The sequence below is a fragment of the Sphaerodactylus townsendi genome, linkage group LG17 (assembly GCF_021028975.2).
Source record: "Sphaerodactylus townsendi isolate TG3544 linkage group LG17, MPM_Stown_v2.3, whole genome shotgun sequence".
NCBI classification, from domain to species: Eukaryota; Metazoa; Chordata; class Lepidosauria; order Squamata; family Sphaerodactylidae; genus Sphaerodactylus; species Sphaerodactylus townsendi.
In genome coordinates this window covers 5,989,541-6,013,642 of record NC_059441.1, presented here as the reverse complement: position 1 = coordinate 6,013,642, position 24,102 = coordinate 5,989,541, and the positions used below count along the sequence as shown (strand labels likewise).

The window sequence follows — 24,102 nt, the reverse complement described above, 5'->3', positions numbered from 1 at the left end:
GATGGGAATTGTAGTCCATAACATCTGGAGTGCCAAAGGTTCACCACCACTGGCCTAGTGGGTCACTGGCCGAGGGGGAGGGGTTGACCTCCTCGAATGCCAGATGGGTCAGTCCAGCAAGGCTAATATTTCTCTGGCTGCTTCTAAGGGGCGGATGGGAATTGGAGCCCATGAACATCTGAAGCCCCAGAGTTGGACCCCCCTGTCCTAAGGCAACCTTGGGGATCCTGGGCTCTGTTTCCAGAAAGTGGCCTCCTCGTCTGGGCAGACTCTGGGCAAGATCAAGGCAGGCAGGCTGGGTGGGTGGGTGCCCTTTTGTGCTGGAGGCAGCAGCGGCTGTGCTTTGCCCGCTTCTTCCCCTGGCGGCTCTCCGGGGGCTGCCTGGGCTACCAAGTCCCTCTGGTTGCCTGCTGATCAAGCTCTGGTAGGAAAGGAGGGGCAGCTGCAGCGGCTGCCATGGGGTGCGGAGTTGTCAGCAGCAGGACCAGGGAGGGGGGCTCCCTTCTCACCCCCCCTTGAAAGCTGGGCTGCCCTTTGGGGTGGGGGGGGACAGAAAACCTGACTTAGAATGACATGTCTGCCCCGTGCGTCATAAGCGTGTTATAAATGGTGTGTGTGCTGCTGCGGTAGACATTCAAAAGACATTCGTAAAAGGGAATTGCAAACTCGCCAGCATTTTATAAACCAGTGGTTATGATTTAGTTTCATTTAAAAGCACTGACACAATTGCTGGTTGTGTCAAAGGCAGCTCCACGCGCAAGCGTTTGTGAGATGGTCCTTGTTTGTTTAGTAGCCATCTTTCTCTTCCCTTCCAGAACCGGAGGCAGCCTACATTATAGATCCAACATGGTTAGAATGAATAAAAGCACAATTCAACAACTGTTATAAGAACCCAGTAAGAAGTCCACCGTTTAAAAACTCCCATTAGAGCTCCCAATCAAAAATTAAGTCAATCTGGTGCAGGCTGAGCTCAACCGGTGTGTGTTTGGATCTCTCTGCTCTACAGGGCGTGTCCCGCTGCCCCCCAAGTCGGGGGTCCAGTGCTGTGCATCCCGTTGTCCTTTGCCGCCTGTCACCGCTGCCCTCGGCCGGTGCAAGAGCAGCCGCCTGAGTGGACCAGACCGCCTGATCTGGGCTCCAAGTGTTCCTTCAAGGTAAAGAGGAGGGGGGGCAGGGAGGGGGGAGCTGCTGTGCCGGGGGGGGGGGGGGGGGGGGGGGGTCTGAGCTTGTCCCTTCTTGCCTTTGCGAGTCTTTTGCAGGTTAGATAGAGGCCTTTTCAGTCTGTTTTCTATGTGGCACCACGTGTTTGGAGGGGGGGTGTCCTTAGATGTGGAGCCTTAAAAATGGCTTCTTCTCTCTCTCATTTGACCAGATTTATTTTCCTACCCAGTTAAGGATTCTTTCTCTTTTCTCTCCTTCCCTTCCCCCCCCCTCGAAAAAAAGAGGGGGAATGTAAGGAAGGAGGCTGAGAGTGGCTGGCCTGCCCTGCGATGGAGGCCAGGGTCATTTTGTGTGGCTGCTGTTTCTTTTCAAAGGCTCCCCCTCCTTCCTACGCCCCCCCCCCCTTCTATATAGGCTGAGTGCAGCCTGGGAGCGCTCGCTCGTTCTTTTCAGAGCTGCTCTGCCTCTTCCCCCCCTCCCTTCCCCCTCCTTTATTTTTCATCCCTTTTCATTCTGTTTCTCTCCACCCCCTTGAGGCTCCAGTTCTTTCTCTTTCCTTGTTCCTCTATTCAGTTCCTCTCTCTCTCTCTCTCTCTCTCCCCCCCCCACCTTTGAATAGCTTTTCTATTTTCAGAGCGGACAGGGAACATGAAGGAAGGGAAGTCGTTTGTGCAGAGGGGAACTTGAAAGTCTCTCTCCTCCTTTCTTTCCACTTATTTCAGCAAAAAAAATTATGTTTTTGAGGCAGAGAACAGGGAATCTTTGAGCAGAATCTCACAGCAAAGACCCCCCCCTTCCCTCCTGTCTTTTCGCTCTGAAGGCAAACAACAGCTTGGGGTCATTTGCCCTGGGGGAAGAGCACTGTCCGCCCCGCCCCCCCCCAGTCCCCCGCTTTCTTCCTGGTCCCAATCCAGTTTGGGTCCGTTCCACCCCCTCCTTCAGCTGCTTTTCACTGTTAAAGAAAATGCAAGAAGAGAAGATCCATCTTCAGATCTCTGTCCTGCCCTCCCAGTTGTCCTGTGGGGGGCCGAGGGGGGGGGATCTGCCCCTTTTTCCAGTCATTTGCAGAGGACTCTATCAAGCTGCCCCAGGCAGATCTCGGGCTCTTCTGGCTTTGATTTCTCGGGTGTGGAGGGCTGGAACCAGGAAAAGGAACCCTTCCGGTCCCTGCTCACGTCCACTGGGCAGTATCTGGCATCCTCGCATGTCATTAGCCTCTTGTGCTTGTGCACCAACAGCAGCAACCAGCAGGGGGACAGGAGGTGGGGCGGCGGGGGGGGGGGCGGGGGGAGAAGAGAGCACTATTTCCTGCTGGCTCCTCTTGGCTCGGATGTCGCAGCACAGGTGGGGCAGGAGCAGCGTGTCGGCAGGGGAGGGGTGTTTGTTTTGTGTTGGGGATTGGTCTGGCCGGCATTGTGGACGGGAGCCCTGGCCCTTGCCGGCTTTGGGAAGGGCGTTCCACTTATTCCTGTTAATGACTCCTTTGTCGGCTTCGTTCGGTGTCTTTGTTGGGCTGAGACCTCTTTGCTTTCAGAGAAGGACTCAGAGTCTCCACCGCGAACCAATCAGGCTGGCTTCCAGGTGGCGGAACGGAGGATGCTGCTCCACTTCCGCCAGAGCTTGCAAAGGGCAGCCAGGACATCTTGTGCCTGAACTTGGTAAACTTTTCGGGGTGAGCCAAGTTTTGCACTGAGTGACTCTGTTTGGGTGGCTTTCTCTGGGCCAAACTCTGCCTGGTGCAAGACGGCCTCTTCCTTCACAGGACGGCTCCCCTGTGCTGCCCTCACTGCCAGTGTGTCATCTTTCCTGGAGTCTCGGCCAGCCACAAATATACCGGCACATTCTACTAGGGGGGAGGGGGATAATTATAATGATGATGATTTAGGGCAGGGGTCTGCAACCTGCTGCTGTCCAGATGTTCGTGGACTACAAATCCCATCAGCCCCTGCCAGCATGGCCAGTTGGCCGGGGCTGATGGGATTTGTAGTCCACGAATATCTGGAGAACTGTAGGTTGCAGACCCCTGATTTAGGGCTTGGACAATTGGCCATGGATATTAAGGGGGAAGCCATCCTATGAGGGCTGGAATGGGTGGTCTGACTGCAGCACCTGAGTACCACCCAGGTAGCATTAGACTGGAAAAAACAGTGGCTGGCTAGCAGGACCTGATCCGGCAAGGTGGCCACTCCCTTCATCTGTTTCTGTGGCAGGTGAATGTGCAGGCATGTGATTGCTGTTCCTGGGGGTGTTTGGGGAGAGGATACCTGTGAGGGGGGGGGCTGTCAAACTTGACCAGAGGGTTGAGCAAGGTGAAGCTGAGGGGGGGGGGGCGTGGGGGGAAGGTGAGTGCTGTATGTCACCCGGCACCTTTGCAGGAGGGGCCACCCTGAGCAACATGGCTTGCCCAAGAGTGCTGGTGGGGGGCAGGAGGCGGTCTGTCTTTGAGAGAGCTGAAATGGGGGCGGGGGCTGAGGGCGGCCCCAGGAGGCAGACCTGGCTGGGAGGGCTTCCCGGAGGAAGGGCCCGGTCAGGCGTCACCTGGAGGCAGAGCGGGGAGAAAGGAGAGGAGGGGGCTGATGGATGAGAGAGGGAAGAGAGAGGGAAGAGGCGGAGGGAAGAGACCCGCCCAGCAGAGAGAGGGGTTGCCAGGGAAACGGAGAGAACGAGAGAGGCAGAGCAGCGGAGGAGAGGAGACTCCGACTCCGTGTGCTCCAAGACAGAGGGTTTGTCTATGTGTGTGGGGGGGGGGGGTTTGCACATAAGACCATGGCCCATAACACGGTGGCCGACCAGGTGCCTCTGACAAGTCCACAGCATTTACTGCAGGGGTCTGCACCCTGCGGCTCTCCAGATGTTCATGAACTACAATTCTACCATTTGGCCATGCTGGCAGGGGCTGATGGGAATTGTAGTCCATGAACAGCTGGAGAGCCGCAGGTTGCAGCCCCCTGAATGTAACAGGCCTGCTCCTTGAATACTGGAAATGGGTGTGCATCGTGACTAGTATCCATTTTGACCAGTAGCCCTGGACAGCCCTCTTCTCCCCTTCCAAGTTTGGCAGCCTTCACACCCCATCCTGGGGCAGGGAGTTCCACAGCTGCACCATGCACTGCATGAAGGAACTCTTCCTTCTGCCTGTTTTGAATCTCCCGCCTTCAGCTTCAGCCAACGACCCCGCATGCCAGAAAAGGGAACCGGAACCCCTGCAGCGCTGGGGCTGTTTGGGGCCAGGCTGTGCTTTCTGAGCCTTCCGGTTTTTTGGGAGGGGGGGTTCTCAGGATCCGGAGTTGCTGGGGCCAAGGCTGGTCTTGGGGGGGGGGGGGCAGCTAGGGGCCAGCAGGGAAAGCAGAGCTACTTCCTTTGGGGCCTGCCGTGTGTTGACGTCGCAGCTGAAATGGGACCACGTTGTGTGGAGGAAGAGGGCTCAGAGCGTGAACAATGCAGGAGAACACGGCGCGGTTCAGAATGCAGAGAGGAGGCACTTGGCTTCCGGAACTGGAACCTCTCCCCCCCCCCCCCCCCGCCCATGACTGGGCTGCAAGGCCGTGGACCTCCCCCACACAGGTGAGCCAGGGAGGGGAAGCCCTGCCTCACCCCCGGACTGTCACCGTCTCTCACCCCTTCATGGACCTCCCCATGCCTCAGCTGCACAGCCCTTCCCTCTCAGCCGTCACTGGCTGTGCCTCCCAGCAGAGGGCTCCGGAGAAGGGCTGGCTCCTGCCAGAGAAAAGTGGGCAGAGCGTGGCAGTGGCATGCAGGGGATAGCCCCACCTGTGGACGCAGGCAGCTTCACGGCTGAGGCTATACCCTGTATGCCGCTGGAAAGCGCCCCCCCCCCCCCACTCCAGTCACAGGTGACGGAGCATTCAGGGTCCCTTGTGATGGGTCAGAGCCCCAAGAGGCCTTTTGCTGCCACTCCTTTCCAAGGTGGGTGAAGAGTGGCCCCGTGGCCCACCTGTGCCACCCCCCACCCCCCCCCCCCCCCGTGGCTAGAAGGGCCAAGTGCTCGAGTGAGACTTTTCATAGCTGCTGCTGACTGTCCTTTATTTGGGCCCCTTTTTAAGGTGCGGAGGCACCTGCCCGCCAAGGCTTGATCCTGGCAAGAGTTTCCATGGGCAGGATGCATCCACGGGCCACCAGGTGGGTGTGCCGGCCGGGTTCCAGCACCATGACAGAGGCCTCGGCTGAGGATTGTGGACCAGCACCAGTACTTGCAATCCTTCTGCCCCTCAGCGTCCCTTGCAGAGGCACACGGGAGCCGAGAGGGTTGGCTCTCCCAACTCCACTCTGGTTGCTGTTTAATAAAGACGGGGATTGTGTTGTGGTTGCGCGTGTTTCGCCCACCCCCCCTCCTGGCTTCAGCCCTGGATTTGCAGTGGGAGGGGTCCTGCAAGGGGGGTGGGGGCTCCTTGGGGGTTAGGCCCCGCCCATCTAATCAGCCTGCATGATCGATAGGGAGGGAAGGGTGAGAGCAAGGGTTGCTGGGAAGAGCCGCAGCGAGAGCGGCCCTGGTGAATGCAGGAGGAGGGGTGGATGGGGCGTGGCTTGAGCAGCCCCCCCTGGTGGCCTGGGTCTGTCAGTGCAGGGCCTCTGCTGGCCTGGCCAGATGCCAGGATCGCATGCCCAGCGTGTGCTGCTGCTGCTGCTTCGTCTGTGCCCCCTGGGGTGACCAGAGGGTCTCCAAAAGACCCATGATGGGTCTTCTGTAGGAGCAGCAGTGGCGTAGGAGGTTAAGAGCTCGTGTATCTAATCTGGAGAACCGGGTTTGATTGCCAGCTCTGCCGCCTGAGCTGTGGAGGCTTCTCTGGGGAATTCAGATTAGCCTGGGCTCCCCCACACACGCCAGCTGCGTGCCCCCGGGCTAGTCACAGCTTCTCGGAGCTCTCTCAGCCCCACCCACCTCACAGGGTGTTTGTTGTGAGAGGGGAAGGGCAAGGAGATTGTCAGCCCCTTTGAGTGTCCTGCAGGAGAGAAAGGGGGGATATAAATCCAAACTCTTCTTCTTCTTCTTGTTATTGTTGTTGACCCGTGATGGGTCTTCTGTCTGTTTTGTCCCAGTTGGCCGTGTGGGTAGAGGAATGGTGTGTGGCATTCGGGGGGGGGGGGGTTGGAAAATTCAGAGTCTGCCCCGGGCTCCATTTTCCGTAGCTACGCCACTCCTCTTGGCCCTGGGTCGGGGGAGGCTGCCAGGTGGGCTGTTTTGGGGTTAAGCATGTTTTCAGGCGGGGATTTGAGCCTTGCCTTGCAGAGGCCCAATGGCAGGTGGAGGCAGGACGGTGCCGACGGGATACCCCGTGCCCCCTCCCCACCACGCTGCAGAGGGAGCTTGGGATCGGGGCCTGCTTGCTTGCTTCTGTATATGGTTGTCACAGGACCTTCATCAGCCTGGAAACTGGGGGGGCGGGGGTGAGGCCGCTGGCTCTGTGGGCCCAGTGCTGTTGCTGAAATCTCTTCGTGGGTGGGGGGGGGGGTTGATTTCTCTTCTGTGCTGAGAACGGAGGAAGCTGACTGGCTGTTCCGGCGCTGCATCAGCTACGTGTCGGCATCCGGAGATCTGTTTTAGTAGATGCCCCATTTGCCACACCTCTCTCACCTGGCGCTGCACACTCACCTGCCTGCTCATGGGTCATTAAAAGTTCTCCATTTTGTGAAGGTCCGGTTACCCCGTTGTTTTAAAGTCCTTTTCAAGGGTAAAAACTTGGTGAAAGAATCGGAAGGTCCTGGGGAGGGGGGGGGCGCGCTTGTGCTGGGGCCGGCTGAGCCAGTGGGGGCTGTGAAGAATGCTTTCAGGACACGTGTGGCAAGAGAGCTTCTTCTTAGGGTAGCCCTTTACTGGTTTGTCACATGGTCTCCCCTCCCCTCCCTGCCCAGAATGATGGGGGCGGGGCTCTAAACTGCAGCCACGCCCTCCCAGCCCAGGCGCCCCCTTTTTCAAGGCCGTGAGAACCAAAGTCAGCCTGTGGGAAATTCTCATCCATTGCTTAATAGAGGCAGCAGGAGGCCACCTGGGCAAATGGTCCTGGACGGGGAGCCATTTCCAATGGTGGAGACTTGGGGGGGGGGGGGGGGCTCCGCCTTTCATGAGGCCTGGAAATCGCTCCCCTCCTGACACACCTTTTTTTAAAAAAAAAACAGCAACCACCACCACACTAAGTCCAGCAGCAAGTCTATTATGGCCCCTTCCGCACACGCAAAATAATGCATTTTCAAACCACTTTCACAACTGTTTGCTAGTGGACGTTGCTATTCCGCACAGCTTCAAAGAGCACTGAAAGCAGTTTGAAAGTGCATTATTCTGCCTGTGCGGAAGGAGCCTGTGATTCTGAAAACTCCCTTGCTGATTGACGACGCTGGTTGGTCCTCCAAAAGGCCTCAACGTGGCTTCTGCTTTTAGGGCTACTAGAGTTTGTGTCTGGGAAATCGGTGGTTTTACAGGAACTCCTTTGTCAGTTCCCCTCCCCTCCCCCACCGCTTTGCTGAGCTGCTGAGCTCCGTGGGTTCTGGCCCGGAGTGCCCCTCTGGGGGCAAGAATGGCTGATTGCTTCCCTCTCTTCTTTTTCCAGAAACGGACGCTGTGCTTGATGGTGTGCGATATGGACCGGTTTGCGGACTCTGGAACGCAGACGGAGGCGGTGGTGGTTTTGTCTCTGGCGCAAGCAGCAGTCCCACACTGGGGCCTGGTGGCTGAGAACGAGTGGTTTGGGGCCACTGCCAGCCCCGGAGGCTTTTTCCCAGGGTTTGCCAGTGAGCTGGAAGACCCGGCAGCGGCGGCTGTGGAGCCGGAGCAGGCAGGCGGGGACTGCCCCCAGGAGTGTGAGGGCCAAGGCCAGGCGGACCTTCCCGAGGAGGAGGGCGTGGAGGCAGAGGCGCCGTTCGGGAAGCACGCCCGGCGGAGGAAGCGGCCGCCCGTCAGACTACTGCCCAAAGTGAAGCATGAGAACAGCGAGGCGGAACAGGACGAGCGGGGCTCCGGGTCGGCTGCCCCAAATGGAGACGGAGAAGCGCAGCCTCCCAGCCCCCCCGCCTGCATGGAGGAGCCCAACCCCGAGCAGGCTGTCCAGAGCAGTGCCACGAAAATGATAGACCTCAGCGCGTACAGCCGCAAGCCGCGGTGCCTCCGGAGCCTGCGACGGCCCTCGCACCAAGAGCTCTCCCCTGGGGAGCGCAAGGAGGGCCTTCCCAGCCCGCCCCTGCCCAGCGGCCCCGAGAGCATGGAGGCCCTGCCTGGCGACTACGGCTTCCAGGCCCCCGTGCCAGCCTTGACCCACGCAGGGGAGCACGCGCTGGACGTGCCCCCGGAGCAGGACCAGGCCAAGCCGGGCTTTGCCTGGCAGGAGCCGCTGGACTTCGAGCCGGAGGCCCACGGGGAGCACAGCAAGAAGGCCCAGCTGGACCGGCTGGACATCAACGTGCAGATCGACGACTCGTACCTGGTGGAGAAGCGCTGGCAGTGCCGCCTGTGCGAGAAGTCGTACACCTCCAAGTACAACCTGGTGACGCACATCCTGGGCCACAACGGGGTCAAGCCCCACTCCTGCCCCCACTGCAGCAAGCTGTTCAAGCAGCCCAGCCACCTGCAGACGCACCTGCTCACCCACCAGGGCACCCGGCCCCACAAGTGCCAGGTTTGCCACAAGGCCTTCACCCAGACCAGCCACCTGAAGCGCCACATGCTCCTGCACTCGGACGTCAAGCCCTACAGCTGCCGCTTCTGTGGCCGCGGCTTCGCCTACCCCAGCGAGCTGAAGGCCCACGAGGGCAAGCACGAGAGCGGGCGCTGCCACGTCTGCGTGGAGTGCGGCCTGGACTTCTCCACCCTCCCGCAGCTCAAGCGCCACCTGGCCACCCACCAGGGGCCCACCCTCTACCCCTGCCCCGAGTGCAGCAAGGCCTTCCACTACCGCAGCCAGCTGCAGAACCACATGCTCAAGCACCAGAACGTGCGGCCCTTCGTCTGCACCGAGTGCGGCATGGAGTTCAGCCAGATCCACCACCTGAAGCAGCACTCCCTGACCCACAAGGTAGGCTGGCCGAGGGACCGCGCTGTGTGGGTGGGGGGGAGACGCAGGGCCCAGCAGACGGTGCCATTTGTTTCATGTGTCCCGGGGCCCTGGGGTGTTCTGGTCACGCCCCAGAAGGGCCGGAGGACTGAGCTTTTCTGTGCCTGGGGGGGCTGTTGCCGGAGCCCTGGAGAAGGCCGGCCCACAAAAGGGCAGCAGCGATCCCCACAGCTCCCTGAAATCAGAGGCTCAACAGCACAAGTGCCCCCCCTCCCACCCTTGCTGGCCTACCCAGGGCAGCCTGCCCAGGGCCCCATCTGCCCTGGGAGCTGTCCCGTGAAGGAGAGGCTGCCCTTGGGCAAGGAGAGGTCCGGCGGGTGGGTGGGCGGGCAGCCCCCTGGCTCTCCTGGTGCCCAGCCTGTGCCTGCCGCCGCTTGCAGGGCGTGAAGGAGTTCAAGTGCGACGTGTGTGGCCGAGAGTTCACGCTGCAGGCCAACATGAAGCGGCACCTGCTGATCCACACCAGCGTGCGCCCGTACCAGTGCCACATCTGCTTCAAGACCTTCGTGCAGAAGCAGACGCTCAAGACCCACATGATTGTGCACTCGCCGGTCAAGCCCTTCAAGTGCAAGGTAGTCGGCCAGGGCCGGGCCTGCAACAAGCAGCAGCCCAGGCGGGGGTGGGGAACAGGACTGCCTGCATGGGCAGCTGGCTGGGGCTGGGAGGGCGGGGCAAAGGACAGCTGGCCTCCGGATGAGCTCCCTTGTCCCAAGCGTGCTGGGGTGCATATCGTCCGCAGTGCGCCCCCCCCCCCCCCGTGCGCAGAGCCTTGCTGGGCTGGGATTTGAACTCAGGTCTCCAGCCGGTGCTGCAGGGACCGGGGGTGGGCAGAAGCCCCGCATGCTGCAGAGGCAAGTCCGGGCCCCTCTTTCCTCCTTCTCCTCCTCCTCTTCTTTGCCCCTCCCAGGTGTGTGGGAAATCCTTCAACCGCATGTACAACCTCCTGGGCCACATGCACCTGCATGCGGGCAGCAAGCCCTTCAAGTGCCCTTACTGCTCCAGCAAGTTCAACCTGAAGGGGAACCTCAGTCGCCACATGAAGGTCAAGCACGGGGTGATGGACGTCAGTCTGGACAGCCAAGGTGGGTGCCGCGCTGTGCTGCAGCTCCCCCTGCAGGCCATCTGGGGACGTGCCATGCTGTGCTGCAGCTCCCCCTGCAGGCCATCTGGGGATGTGCCGCGCTGTGCTGCAGCTCCCCCTGCAGGCCATCCGGGGACGTGCCATGCTGTGCTGCAGCTCCCCCTGCAGGCCATCTGGGGATGTGCCATGCTGTGCTGCAGCTCCCCCTGCAGGCCATCCGGGGACGTGCCATGCTGTGCTGCAGCTCCCCCTGCAGGCCATCCGGGGACGTGCCATGCTGTGCTGCAGCTCCCCCTGCAGGCCATCCGGGGACGTGCCATGCTGTGCTGCAGCTCCCCCTGCAGGCCATCCGGGGACGTGCCATGCTGTGCTGCAGCTCCCCCTGCAGGCCATCTGGGGATGTGCCCGCCAAAGGCCGGCACAGTCCTACTGGAGGGTTTCATGGCCATGCGTTTGCTGTCCCCCTCTCCTCCCTGCAGACCCCATGCTGGAGCTGACCACCGGTGACCACGCAGACCTGGATGGGCCGCAGGAGATGGAGGACTACGAGGACGAAGAGAACCCCTATGAGTACGGCGTGGGAGGGAACCCCACCAACGAGTCAGCCTATTACAGCATGCTGTAGTGTGCTGGGGGGAGAGAGGTTATGTGGAAGAGGGCCACCCTGCCCTCCGGTGGAGCCTCTGCTGAGCAGGGAGAGCTCCCGAGTGGCGGAGGGGGCACTGTCCCCCCCTCCCCGCTCCTGCTCTTCTGTTCTGCAATGGACGTGGCCCCGGCTCAGGGCTGGGCAGGGGCTGGGAGGCAGCACTTCTCCAACCCACGAAGGGCCTCCGTCCCACTACCTCCCACAGCCTCTGGCAACAGTGCTACGTGTGGCTGGTCTAGGGAAGGCTGCGAGGCAGGCCAGAGCCGGCCAAATGGGCTCCAGAGCTGCCAGGCCAGACCTGCCGCACTCCCTGACAAACTACCTCTGCCCCACACCAAAAAAAATATATGTTTCAGGGCAGGGGGCTTGCCCCAAAGGCCAGTGGTGCAAGCCAGTACCCCACCACCTCACTTTGCTGACGCAGAGCGGACGGTCCCTCGTGTGCATAGATCTACTGTGTTTATTTTCCTGTTCTGAAGAAATTCAGCAATAAATGAGTATTCTTTGGCTGATGCAAGTAGTTCGCGGGTGGGCGGGGGGCGCAGATACAACCCATGCCAGAAAGCAGGATGTGTGAGAACTAGATTTTAATTGCTACCACGAGGCCCAAATGACAGTACATAAATTATAGCACAAAACCCTCTCCTTCATGACTGACCCCCCCACCTTCCCTTGTGAGCAGCAGTCACTGGCGGGGGGCCTTCTTGGGATAGCTTACGGGGATTTTTAAAAACAACCAATGGAAAACAGGTGACCCAGAATGTTTTCCTGGTTGAAAGGAAGAGCAGACAGAGCTTGTTCTATTAAAAATGAGGTAAATGGGCTCCCGCCGTCCCCCTCCATGCAACCTCAGGGCGGTGCTGCTGCCGTTGCTGCCCCTGCTGCACCCTCCTACTGCTTGCCCAGGGCTTTGTCCAGGTTGTTCTTGATGGCGTCCAAGAAGTCTGTGGTGTTCACAAAGTGCTCGTTCAGCTTCACACTGGAATTGCACAAAAGGAGGGCGCAGGGTTTTGTCAGCGAAGAGGACGAGTAGCTCTCCTTGGCCCAAGTAAGAAGCCCCCCCACCACCACCACCAGTTCGAGGCCCAGTTGGCACTCTCCCTCCGTCACGTGCACCCAGCCTTACTTGCTTAGTCCGTGGATGCAACCGGCCAAGTCCTTGGTCATGATCCCAGACTCCACCGTCTCCACACAGACCTTCTCCACGGTCTGAGCAAACCTGGCCAGTGAGAAGGGGGGGAAAGGAACATAAGAACATAAGAACAAGCCAGCTGGATCAGACCAAAGTCCATCTAGTCCAGCTCTCTGCTACTCGCAGTGGCCCACCAGGTGCCTTGGGGAGCTCACATGCAGGATGTGAACGCAATGGCCTTCTGCGGCTGTTGCTCCCGATTACCTGGTCTGTTGAGGCATTTGCAATCTCAGATCAAGGAACAGCAGGGTCGTGGGAGAGTCCCGTGCCCCTCCACCCCACCCCGCCGGGGGCAACTGCTGTGCTCAGCAGCTGGCCGGGTTGAGGCAAGCAACACAGAAGAAAGCAAACCTGCCCCTGCTGTGAGCGCCCAGGGGATCGCGTGGCTAGGACACCTGCCCTGTCACGGCGGGCGGGTCACTTACAGCCCACGTCCCTGCGCTTCCGGCAGCAGCACCCCTCTTCCTGGGACAGGGCGGGGCTCTCTTTCTTGGGGCCTGTGCTTACTTGATGAGATCGGGGTTGCCGTCCAGCTTGCCTCTGTGTTCCAGGCCACGGGTCCAGGCAAAGATGCTGGCAATGGGGTTGGTGCTGGTGGGATTGCCCTGGGGAGGAGAGGAAGAGCCGGCCCTGAGTGTCGTGGGCCTCCGCTCCACCAGGGCCATCCGGAGGCAACACAACCCCCCTCCCCCAAACTGCCATTCATCCCACCCCACACACACACCCCCCACCTTCTGGTGCTCCCGGTAATGGCGCGTGACGGTGCCGTGAGCAGCCTCGGCTTCGATGGTCTTTCCGTCCGGGCAGACGAGGACTGAGGTCATCAAGCCCAGCGAGCCGAATCCTGGGGGGGAGGGGGGGAAGCCAAACTCCTTTCAGAGGACCCTGCGAGCCCCCTCCCCGGCAAAGACCACCCTGTCCCAGCCCGCAACGAAAGGGGGTGCTCTGTCAAGCGATTGAAACCCCAGGCACCCCCCCACACACACACATATGAGTCTTGAAAGTGAGCAACCAGCTGACGTCCGGAGGACTCGGTCCGTCACACTCACTGGACAGAACCGGCGCCAGAGAGAACGGAGGGAGCTGCCAGGGGGCGGACCGGACCTTTGCCCCGTCCACCACTCAGCCTGGCAGCACCTCTCCGGGGTCTCTGCCAGAGGAGGGTCTTTCACATCCCCAAATGATCAGATCCCGTTTGCAGCCAGAGCATCTGCCAGCCAGAGGCCCCTCCCAAGAGTCACGGATCAGAGCACAGCAAGAGGCTCCGTCTCCTGGGGTGGGGAGACGAGGGGCCCTGAGGGGGCTCCAGCGTTGCCTGGCATATGTTGGTGTGCATGCACACACACGCAGAACCCTGTATCTCAGGGGTGGGGGGTTGGCCCAGTCCAGGCCCGTTCTTTGTTGGGAGAGTCCTGGGGCCAGACAGAGTGCTACGTGCTGCAGCCACGTGAGCCGGCGTCCCCAAGGGGGCCCCTCCAGCATCCTACCTTGGGCCAAGATGTCAGACTGGACATCTCCGTCATAGTTCTTGCAAGCCCAGACGAAGCCCCCCACCGACTTCAGCACCTGGGCCACCATGTCGTCGATCAGCCGGTGCTCGTACCAGATCCGGAGTTTGTCAAAATCGGTCTTGTAGTGCCTGGCGAGGGGCAAGAGAGAGTTCTGCACTCACAAGAGCCTCCGCCGGAGTTTCCCCTTTCCCCTTCTGCTGAAGGGTGACTTGTCCATTGGATCGCAACCTGCCTCCAGTCCTTGGGGGCTCCCAGGGGGCATGCAAAGGGGTCCAGTCAACACTGGGAGATTCCCAGGGCAGGGCAAGGCGGCCCCGCAGCAACCCAAGGCGGCCCCCAAGCGCTCACTTCTCAAAGATCTCCTGGAAGATGTCCTTGAAGCGCCCGTCGTAGGCCTTGAGGATGGTGTTCTTGGTGCTCATGTAAAGGGGCCACTTCTTCTGGATGGCGTACTGGAAGCAGCTGTGGGCGAACCCTGAAATGGACTGCCCGGGGCAGAGAGGCCGGCCGTCAGCGCGAGAGACGCGCCCCGCCCCCCCCTGCAAGAGGGCCTCCAGGGACGGGGGATTCCTCAGCTGTGCTTCAGAACAGGGAGGAGTCGTCACCCTGGCAGGGCTCAGGCGCACCCCCCACCCTCAAAAGACCGGTGCCTCTTTAGGGGTACCCTCACCTCATCCGTATTGTACATTCCCATGCCGACACCCCCACCGGGGAAGTTGTACACCTCCCACGCTGTGACTCCACTGCCGTCCTTGGGGGTGAAGACCATCTTAAACGTCCCAGGTTTGCTCACGACGAAATCTGTGGCTTTGTACTGCAAAGGAAAGGTCAAAGGTTAGGAAAACCCACCCGATCCGGAGGCAGTGTGGTGTAGCAGTTAAGAGCAGGGTACCCTCTAATCTGAGGAGCCGGGTTTGATTCCCCGCTCTGCCACTTGAGCGGAGGATCCTTATCTGGTGAACAGGATTAGCTTATGCACTCCCAATACATGTCAACCGGGTGACCTTGGGCTAGTCACGGTTCCACAGAGCTCTCCGAGTCCCACGCACTCACAGGGTGTTTGTTGTGGGGGGGGGGGAGAGGGAAAGGAGTTTGTAAGCCCCTTTGAGTCTCCTACGGGAGAGAAAGGGGGGATAGAAATCCAAACTCTTCTCCCTGCCCGCCCCAATTAGCCCCATGGCTGGCCTCCTGCTGCTCTCCCCCCAAAAGCTCTCCCCCCAAAAGCTCTCCCCCCAAAAGGTCTTCCAACTCAGGCTGTCCATGGGACTCTTGGCTCAGTCCCGTGGAATTGTGGGCAGATTGTGGATCTCTGTTGGCATCATGGCAGATGTGAGTCTTTGGCCTACACAGGCCAGCACCCAGCTCCATGGAGCAGCAGTGGCGTAGGAGGTTAAGAGCTCGTGTATCTAATCTGGAGGAACCGAGTTTGATTCCCAGCTCTGCCGCCTGAGCTGTGGAGGCTTCTCTGGGGAATTCAGATTAGCCTGTGCACTCCCACACACACCAGCTGGGTGACCTTGGGCTAGTCACAGCTTCTCGGAGCTCTCTCAGCTCCACCTACCTCACAGGGTGTTTGTTGTGAGGGGGGAAGGGCAAGGAGATTGTCAGCCCCTTTGAGTCTCCTGCAGGAGAGAAAGGGGGGATAGAAATCCAAACTCTTCTGATTCCAGGCACCTCTCCTTTCCCCGCCTCACGAAATTCACGCCAGCACTCCTGCAAAATCTCATATATTTGGCTCTGAAGAAATGATCGGTCACATCTGTACACACCTGTGCCAAGGGGATGATCTCTACTGGGGTGGCCAACCTAGGGCACTCCAGATGTTCATGGACTGCAATTCCCATCAGCTTCTGCCAGCATAGCCAATTGGAGTGCCCTAGGTTGGCCACCCCTGATATACACATCAGTGCACTATTTTGGCTGCAGCAAATGCATTCAGAGCAGACAGATGAGGTCATAAAAGCACACGGGGAGCTAGACCAGCCGCCCACCTCCCCAGCCCAATGGCACGCAGGGCAGACCATTCTATATCCCACCCTGTGTATATCCCACCTGCCTCGCATGGAGCAGCTGCCCTTTTCCCTGCCTGCCCCTTCCCACAGGTCTGCTCCCCTCCAACCAACCTGGTCTCCGTGGGCATGTCTGCCAATAGTGATGGCTTTCGTCCAACCGGGGACCAGACGGGGAATGTTCTTGCAGATGATTGGTTCTCTGAAAACTGTCCCGCCCAGGATGTTCCGGATGGTGCCATTGGGACTCTTCCACATTTTCTTCAGCTTGAACTCTAGGAAGGCGGGAGGGGAAGGGGAGTTAAGCCAAGTTTCCATCGGTCCTGGGTTAGCCGGTGGGGGTCAGAAGCTCCCTTCCTGCAGATGCGGAATTGCTGCCCTCCGTGCGTCCACCTCTGCAAGCGTCCTCCGGCCAGGCTGCTGCTGACGCCAGACTAGCGGGACGACCCTGGTTGGCCTGCTGGCACCGTGCAGCCCCGGCCCGCCCCTACGTCCTCCACCTACCTTCCACTCGTGCCTCATCAGGGGTGATCGTGGCACACTTGACAGCCACGCTGTACTTCTGCGTGGCCAGCGCAGAGTCAATGGTGACCTGGTCATCCGTCTGGTCCCGATGGGGCAGGCCCAGGTCAAAGTACTTCAGCTGGACATCTGCGTTGGGCAGGATCAACTGCAGGGAGAGCCGGGAGAGATCCGCTGACGACAAGGAGAGATTGGCAGACCACCCACCCAATGGCGCTGGCGCCACAGACGAGGTGGAGTTTCCAGGCTGCCGACAGTCCCGCCCACCCAATAATCAGGCAGCATATTCTCCCAAGCCCTCAAACAACGCAGGGACCCCTGAAGCTGCCGAATGGTGGGTCAGACCACCCTGGGGGGAGCGGGGGGGTCCTTGCATCCCTTGTTGCCCTTTTCGCTGGCCAGGGGCTGGACCAGGGAACTTCTGCCTGCCCCCGACCCACAGGGAGAAAGCAGGGCGGCTCCAGCATCGCAAGGCCTTGGTGACCTAACAGCAACTTCTGTGATATATTTGGATGCTGGCATCAGTGTTCTGAAACTGCGAGGTAAAAACGTTTTCTCTCCAGCTCACTCTATTAAACCACCTGCTTCCCCCCCGCTCCCTCCCTCAGCAGAGCCCAAAGTCATTTGCCTGCCCTCAAAGCGACTGGAATCCCGTTCCTCTCGCCTTCCCCACATTTCAAGCATGCCACACCACAAATCTACACAGCATCATTGCTGTACTGGGGCAGGGTGGGAGGAGAAGAGAACTCTGGGAATTCCTGGGTTGAGCTTTTATTTTATCTTATGTTTACCCTACCTGTGGTGGCGAACCTTTGGCACTCCAGATGTTATGGACTACAATCCCCATCAGCCCCTGCCAGCATGGTCAATTGGCCATGCTGGCAGTGGTGGCGAACCTTTGGCACTCCAGATGTTATGGACTACAATCCCCATCAGCCCCTGCCAGCATGGCCAATTGGCCATGCTGGCAGGGGCTGATGGGGATTGTAGTCCATAACATCTGGAGTGCCAAAGGTTCGCCACCACTGCCCGACACCTTTCCCAACCAAACCAAGCACAGAATAGCTTTCAACGACCAATACCTATAGCAGCATCACTTACATTTAAAAATATACTTCCGATCTAATATTATCAAATCCCAGCTTATAGATTAAAAATTCAGATGGCACTCGATGCCAGGTAGCCGCCTTTCCCAGGTGAGGATGGTCTGAAGACGATAACAGGCAAGCGGGGACAACCCAATGATGACAGGCACAAAAAATACACAGGAGGGAGGAACAAAGATAAATACCAGAAACCAACTAGAGAGGATGAGGGGGGGGGGAGGGAAGAAAGAAAGGGAAAGGGAGGTCAGCTGATCTGTTGCTGTTCTCCTGGTACGGATCGAAGTCCTAAAGCAGTGATGGCGAACCTTTTCAAGACCAAGTGTCCAAATTGCAATCCAAAACCCACTTATTTATCGCAAAGTGCCAACACGGCAATTTAACCTGAATACTGAGGTTTTAGTTTAGGAAAAACGGTTGGCTCCGAGGAGTGCGTTACGCGGGAGTAAGCTTGGTGGTAGTTGGTGGCTTTGCTTTAAAGCAATGGTGCAACTCTTCCAACAGGTGAATCACAACCCTAGGAGGGTTTACTCAGAAGCAAGCCCCATTGCCAGCAACCGAGCTTACTCCCAGGTAAAGGAATTCGCGGCTTGGCAATTCTTTGCATGAAAATCAGTGGGGTTTAACAGCGCTTAACAGGGTTACCTACACTGCTGCCCCAAAAGTGGGTCTTAGGTTTAATGCTAATAATTGAGCCCAACGACCCAGGCCAGTCTGGGGGACACACTCTGTTTGCGCGTGCCCACAAAGAGGGCTCTGAGTGCCACCTCTGGCACCCGTGCCATAGGTTCGCCACCATTGTCCCAAAGGCCCCAGATCTTATTCAACCGAGATTTCCAATAAGCTGAGGCCAGAAGCCAAAAGGCCCTGAGGACCCACACGGAGGACAGCGGGACGGTTTGGGGGCCACATAGTTCCTGTTGGAGGTAGCCAAGTCTAATGTGCAAAGGAGCTGAGAATGAAGACCCAGCAGGCAAGTGGTACAGTCATCCCCCATCTTTTTGGGCCACCTCTTGTCTGTCCTGCTTCTTCTCAGAAGTTAGTTGCAGAGACTCTTCCTGGCTAGCGAGGTAACAGCAGGCCACCCGCCCCTCTTTCCTGTTGCGCCTGGAGGACGACGGTTCCTTCAGCACTCTTGGTGCAGGCTGTTTGGCCTGGGGGACTTGTTCTCCTCCAGTGAAGCCAAGCACTTCTCCACCACCTCTCTGCCCATGCCCAGATGCTGTGCCTTGCCATGCTGCCTGCTTGGGGGGGTGGGGGTGAGGCAAGGTAGGCGCTGAGCCTTTCTTCTTCTCCCCTCTTCTTTTTCAGAGTTTCTCCATTTTCACCCAGCAGTTGCCTCCTTTATCTTGCATTTGCTCCTCACATATCTGAAGCTTTTCCCGCGCCACTCACTGCGATGGCTCCCCGACAGCCCCTAGCTGACCTGCAGATTCTCCTTCAGCTCAGCCCGGAGTTCTCTCTTCATCCACACCAGCTTCTTCAATGCCCAACCCAGCGTCTGTCTTGTTGGAATAATGGTGGCTGGAGCTTGCGAGCGCTCCCCCTCCTCCCCTCCAGAATTCTTGCCCATGCCGTGACTCTCGCCATATCTCTGAGGGCATTAAAATCTGCCCTACTACAATCTAGCAGACACGTGTGGCTTCTAGGGCCGTGGTGGCGAACCTTTGGCACTCCGGATGTTATGGACTACAATTCCCATCAGCCCCTGCCAGCACGGCCAATTGGCCATGCTGGCAGGGGCTGATGGGAAATTGTAGTCCATAACCTCCGGAGTGCCAAAGGTTCGCCACCACTGCGCTAGCCAATTGGCCATGCTGGCAGGGAGGCTGATGGGGAATTGTAGTCCATGCAACATCCGGAGTGCCAAGGTTCGCCACCACTGCGCGCTTAGCCAATTGGCCATGCTGGCAGGGGCTGATGGGAATTGTAGTCCATAACATCCGGAGTGCCAAAGGTTCGCCACCACTGCGCTAGCCAATTGGCCATGCTGGCAGGGGCTGATGGGAATTGTAGTCCATAACATCCGGAGTGCCAAAGGTTCGCCACCACTGCGCTAGCCAATTGGCCATGCTGGCAGGGGCTGATGGGAATTGTAGTCCATAACATCTGGAGTGCCAAAGGTTCACCAGCACTGCGCTAGCCAATTGGCCATGCTGGCAGGGGCTGATGGGAATTGTAGTCCATAACATCTGGAGTGCCAAAGGTTCACCAGCACTGCGCTAGCCAATTGGCCATGCTGGCAGGGGCTGATGGGAATTGTAGTCCATAACATCTGGAGTGCCAAAGGTTCGCCAGCACTGTTCTAGGAGGACACGGTCACTTTTCCCTAAGGTCCCCCCACCCCACCCCACCTTCCTTCACCCCGTCCCCAGCCTCTTGCCTGTGGGTCAATATTGAGCCAAGTATGGCGGAGCCCCTTGTAGCTTCCTGCACCGCTGGGGGACGGAAGTGGCTAGGGGGCCGGCAGGCAGTTCTGCCTGTTCTCAATCCCTCATTGGCCGAGTTTAACCCTTCACGCTACCTTCTCCTTGATGAAAGCCCAAATGATGCGAGTCATTTCGTCGCCATCCATCTCCACCACGGGGTTGGCCACCTTGATCCGTTTAGCAGCATCTGCAAGAGGAGAGTTGGGAGGCTGAGGCGGGAGACCCCCACCAGCCCCTCTTTCGGAGCTCAGACCTCCTCTGGCATCCTCTGCTGTTCCCAGGTGAGTCTCCATCACAGCACAGCGAGGGGGGGTGTCAGTGCAACACCAGTAGGGGCCAAGGGGGGCCCCAAGAGGTGAAGAGTCACAGTCCTTTGCAGACGTATAAACTTCCTGGGCTGCCATTCAGTTCACCAGAGTCTGGCGTTGGCCTCTGCCCCCCCCCCTCTGCCCACACCCCTCCCCCCTCTGGATCATGTCTCCATCCACCTCCTGGGATCAAGACCACCTTGCCCAGAAAAAAACCACAGGTGTCTGAGAAGGAGAAATAGACATTCAACCTGCGGGGGGGGGGGGAAGGGGAGGTGTCAGCCCCCTCCCTCCCCCCCACCTCTGGCTTCCCATCTTCTAACCAGTTGCTGACTTGCCCGCCCCCCAGGAAAGAAATGTGCAAGAGCGCCGAGGGGAGGCCAGTCCATTTCTCGGTGCCTGCCGGGCGTGGGGGGGGGTGGGGGGGGGCGGCAGGCCAAGGTCCCCCCTGGCGGGGCCGGCAGGAGGCGAAGCGAGTTGCTGCTGCTGCTGCTGCGGGCCGGCTGAGCCCGGCGCTGGCAGAGGCCCTAATCCGAGCGGAGCTCCGCGGTGGGGGAGGCGCCCGTCCTGCTCCGGCAGCCGGACACAAGGTCACGTCTAGAGGACACCGGGGGCGCCGCCGCCCCGACGCCACCAGCCGCCCCGCCCGGCCGCGCAAAGAGCCCCGGCCCGCCCGGAGGGTGCAGAGCCGCCGCCGCCGCCGCCGCCGCCGCCGCGCGACAGGAGGAGCCCCGGCCCCGGCGCCCTTCCGAGGCCACCCGGCTGCCGCATGGCTGACGCTGCGGGGGGGGGGGGGGGCAGGCCCAGGGCGGCCGGCGGCGCTAAATATAGCCCCGGGCCGGCCTGGAAGCGCACCGGCTGCTGGCTGGGGGGCGGGGGAGCCGGGTGGCATCTGGCGCGGGCCTCCGCCCTCCCCCCCCCCGGTGCCCCTGTCCCCCCAGCCCCGCACTCACAGTGGCGCCGCGGCGGGCGGGCAGAGCTGAGCGGCGGGAGCAGCGCGGCGGGAGAGCGGCGCCAGGCCGCCCGGGCGACGGCGGGGACTGCGGCGCGGAGGCGGAGGGCCATGGCGCGGGAGGGCACAGGAAGGAGAGAGGAAGAGGAAGGCGAGCGCGCCGGCGGCGGCGGCGGCACGAGCGAGCGAGCGAGCGAGCGCGAGGGAGGGAGGGAGGGAGGGGCGGAGAGAGAGGGGGGCGGGGGGAAGGAGGGAGCCGCCCCCCGGGCGCTGGAGTCGCTCGCTCGCCGGCCGGCCTGCACCCCCCTCGGCCCTCCCCGGGGCGGAGCTGGCGGGAGCCGGGAGCTGCTGCTGCTGCTGCTGCTGCGCCGAGAGCCGAGCGGGGCCGTGGTCGGGCAGCCACGTGTGCGCGCCTTTGTCCCCCCCCCCCCCCGCGGGGCCGAGGCCGAGAAGGCTCGTCCTGGCCACGACTGCTCGGGCGGCGCCACACCCGAAGGGTCGCCCCGCTGCTGCGCCTGGCCCCGGGGGCTTCCAGCGCCCCTTCTCTGGCCCGGCCGGGGCTGAGGCTGCCCGTGCTGGGGACAGAGGCCAAGGAGGGTCCTCCCCAGACCCACCCCCGGGGGGCCTCCAGGTGTTCCCAGCGTCCAGTTGTGCTTCGTGCCTCGACAGGGTGCCGCGTTGCACTTGGCCGGCCGGCCTGCGGTCTGGCGCAGAGGGCACCCTGCGGGCGGGCGGGGTGGGGGGGCAAGCGGGCTGAATGGGTGCCCACTGGCCGAGAGGGCTGGCTGCGCGCCAGCTGGAGCCCCGGCCGGCAGCTCCTCTCTGTGTCTGCTCGGGTGGGGTGGGAAGGCTTGGCGCTGCAGCGGGCATGGACAAAGTTCACCAAGACAAATGTTTGCCGAAGAGCCCTGCTTGGACAGAGGTGGGCTGCAGAGACGAGGTCAGCCCCCCCCCCCCGCTGGTCCTGGCCCAAATCCCAGTGAAACCAAAGGTCAAGGACTGGAACTGCGAACCTGCCCAGGAGCGGGGGATGAGGGGGAGGGAGGGGCTCACCACTTCCCACCTGCCACCCACCCCCAATGTTTTTCTGATGGAAAATCCCAGCTGCAGGAGGGCAGAGTGAGAAATTCTCTGCCAGCAACCCAAGTACTTTGTCCCCTTAGAAGACCCAATCAAGCGAGCCTCAGGGAGGTGGGGGTTCCATCTGCTGCTGAGGTCAGAGCCCCCTCCCCAGTGAGTGCCGCAGCATCCCCTTGATGCCCACAACGCTGTGATGGCCGCACCCCCCAAAGATGTGCAGAGGCCACTGGTGCTGAGAAGAGCCGGCAGGCATTCCCAGGTCTGGCGGTCATGGCCATCGCGGGGTGGGCGGCAGTCCCACGAAGCCAGGTGCGATGATTGTGCCACCTGTGGGTGCTGCTGCTGACTGGGTGTGGATCTCCAGTGTGCTCTCAGAGGGGCCTTGCTGGGAAGGAGGGGCCAGACCAGCACCTGAGAGTCACCATCTTGGCGGAGGCCTTGCCCGCCCACCCCTGACAGGGCCAGCTGCAGACAAAGATCCCCCCTCCCTCCCCCCCCAACCAAGCAGCACAAGCAAAGGAGCCCCCCAACTCCACACACTGTGGACCTCCTAAAATCAGCCATCAGCTGTGCGGCTTCAGGACAGCCACAGCTCTGCTTCTGCTCTGTTTTGCAAGGTCCAGTTTTCTCCAGGCCAGTTGGCACCCCCACCCTGGCAGCCCTGCACACGCTCAGCCCTCTGGCCGGTGCGGGGACTCCAGTCCGTGTGGGGCTGGTGAGGGGGCTGCCCAAGAGTCTGCTCAGGGAGGACACACGTGGGTCCCAGGGGGCTTTTGTCCTGGGCCCACTCCCTGCTGGTGGAACTGGGGCAGTTTGCTTGGGAGGAGGCCAGCTTCCCTCCTGGGCCTCCCAGTCCGCTGGCATGGTGGTGGGGGTCTGCTCCTGCCACTTCCTCCCGTCCTCTGTTCCTGTGCGCCCCCCCTCCCCCAATAGAAATCTTCTCTCCAAAAGTGGCTTCCGTGCTCCCTGGCTCGGCATCTTGTCCCCCACCCAGGCTTTCAGCAGCCACAAGCCAGGACCTTTCTCTCCTGCTCCCATTGCTATGGCAAAAGTCCCGCCCCCACTTATAATGGGTTGCCACGGTAACTGCTGGATGGCTGCCTGTCGGTGGCTCCTCGGAGGGGCCTCTGCTGAGCGGCTGCTGGCTTCCCTCTTGCGAGAGGAGCGCCAGAAGGGCCTCCCCCCCCCCAAACACACGCACACACTAGGCCACATCTGAGGCCAGGCTTCTGAGAAGCTCACTCAGCCTGACCTGCCGGGCGGGCCACGGGCACCTGCGAAGCAGTCCTCTCCTTCCTCTCCTCTCTCTGGAGCCCAGGCCGATCCCTCCACCTTGCTCTTTGGGGGGCCTGGCCAGGATGGTCAGCCTTTGCTTTCAGGCTGGGTTTCTAGGTTATTTTGTTTTTTGGGGGGCTTTTGTTGGCAACCTCTCCCCTTTTTTTTTTTTTTTTACTGAATCTACAGCATGATTTTTAACTGGAGGATTATTGCGGATCCACATAACCCTTTTTTCTTTTCCAAATTTATTTTTTTCACTCTTGTAATGTTTTGTGGAAAAATAAAAAAAAATATTTCAAACAAGTAATGTTACTGAATGGATCTGTAATGCAGCCTCGTTTGGAATATGCTATATGCAGCTCTGGTTCTTCCACCTACAGAGCTCTAGATGTCACCCAACTATCTTCAGCTGCTTCAGTTCCTGCTTAAAGCCAGGATCTAGGGCGTAGTAGTAGTAGTAGTAGTAGTAGTAGTAGTAGTATAAGAAGAAGAAGAAGAAGAGGAGGAGGAGGAGGAAGAGGAGGAAGAGGAGGAGGAGGAAGAGGAGGAGGCGGCGGCAGCAGTAGTGGTTTGGATTTATACCCCCCTTCTCTCCTGCAAGGAAACTCAAAGGGGCTTACAATCTCCTTTCTCTTTCCCCCCACCCCCAGGGTGGGGCTGAGAGAGCTCCAAAGAGCTGTGACTAGCTCAAGGTCACCCAACTGTGTTGGAGTGCACAAGCTTATCTGGTTCACCAGATAAGCCTCCAAAGCTCAAGTGACAGCTGTAGC

The 24,102-nt window shown here is 60.0% G+C and overlaps 3 protein-coding genes across 4 annotated transcripts in view; 2 read left to right on the top strand and 1 right to left on the bottom strand.

Annotated features, from left to right (window-relative positions):
- The window catches only part of LOC125424486 (basic salivary proline-rich protein 3-like), a 13,602-nt gene extending 2,147 nt beyond the window's left edge, over positions 1-11,455 (top strand). Inside the window, exon 2 of the mRNA XM_048481757.1 lies at positions 11,111-11,455. Coding sequence (XP_048337714.1) covers positions 11,111-11,425 — 315 coding nt within the window. The 3' untranslated portion in view covers positions 11,426-11,455. The remainder of the gene's footprint in view (positions 1-11,110) is intronic.
- Positions 32-11,455, top strand: ZNF710 (zinc finger protein 710). 2 transcript variants are annotated; one of them, XM_048481755.1, is made up of 6 exons: positions 32-895; positions 1,007-1,154; positions 7,725-9,182; positions 9,602-9,793; positions 10,129-10,303; positions 10,782-11,455. In XM_048481755.1, the coding sequence occupies exons 3-6, from the start codon at positions 7,743-7,745 to the stop codon at positions 10,925-10,927; spliced, it is 1,953 nt and encodes a 650-aa protein (XP_048337712.1). In that variant the 5' UTR covers positions 32-895; positions 1,007-1,154; positions 7,725-7,742; the 3' UTR covers positions 10,928-11,455. The 2 variants fall into 2 exon arrangements, with proteins under 2 accessions (XP_048337712.1, XP_048337711.1); XM_048481754.1 differs by having other exon boundaries at positions 32-1,154.
- Positions 11,456-11,518: 63 nt separating this feature from the next.
- IDH2 (isocitrate dehydrogenase (NADP(+)) 2) lies at positions 11,519-21,127 on the bottom strand. Its single transcript, XM_048481756.1, has 11 exons — positions 20,976-21,127; positions 19,810-19,901; positions 16,165-16,330; positions 15,775-15,935; positions 14,322-14,465; positions 14,000-14,136; positions 13,628-13,779; positions 12,872-12,984; positions 12,648-12,745; positions 12,075-12,167; positions 11,519-11,927 (listed from the first exon to the last, which is right to left on the bottom strand). Exons 1-11 carry the CDS (start codon positions 21,085-21,087, stop codon positions 11,840-11,842), a joined length of 1,356 nt encoding a protein of 451 aa, XP_048337713.1. The 5' UTR covers positions 21,088-21,127; the 3' UTR covers positions 11,519-11,839.
- Between the last annotated feature and the right edge of the window lie 2,975 nt (positions 21,128-24,102).

Coding starts and splice junctions, on each gene's coding strand:
- ZNF710 (XM_048481755.1), top strand. CDS start 7,743: ATGGTGTGCGATATGGACCGGTTTGCGGACTCTGGAACGCAGACGGAG. Junction 9,183..9,601: donor AGCACTCCCTGACCCACAAG/GTAGGCTGGCCG, acceptor CGCCGCTTGCAG/GGCGTGAAGGAGTTCAAGTG. Junction 9,794..10,128: donor TCAAGCCCTTCAAGTGCAAG/GTAGTCGGCCAG, acceptor TGCCCCTCCCAG/GTGTGTGGGAAATCCTTCAA.
- IDH2 (XM_048481756.1), bottom strand. CDS start 21,087: ATGGCCCTCCGCCTCCGCGCCGCAGTCCCCGCCGTCGCCCGGGCGGCC. Junction 12,985..13,627: donor GTCTGACATCTTGGCCCAAG/GTAGGATGCTGG, acceptor CCTCCCCCCCAG/GATTCGGCTCGCTGGGCTTG. Junction 12,168..12,647: donor GGCAACCCCGATCTCATCAA/GTAAGCACAGGC, acceptor CTCACTGGCCAG/GTTTGCTCAGACCGTGGAGA.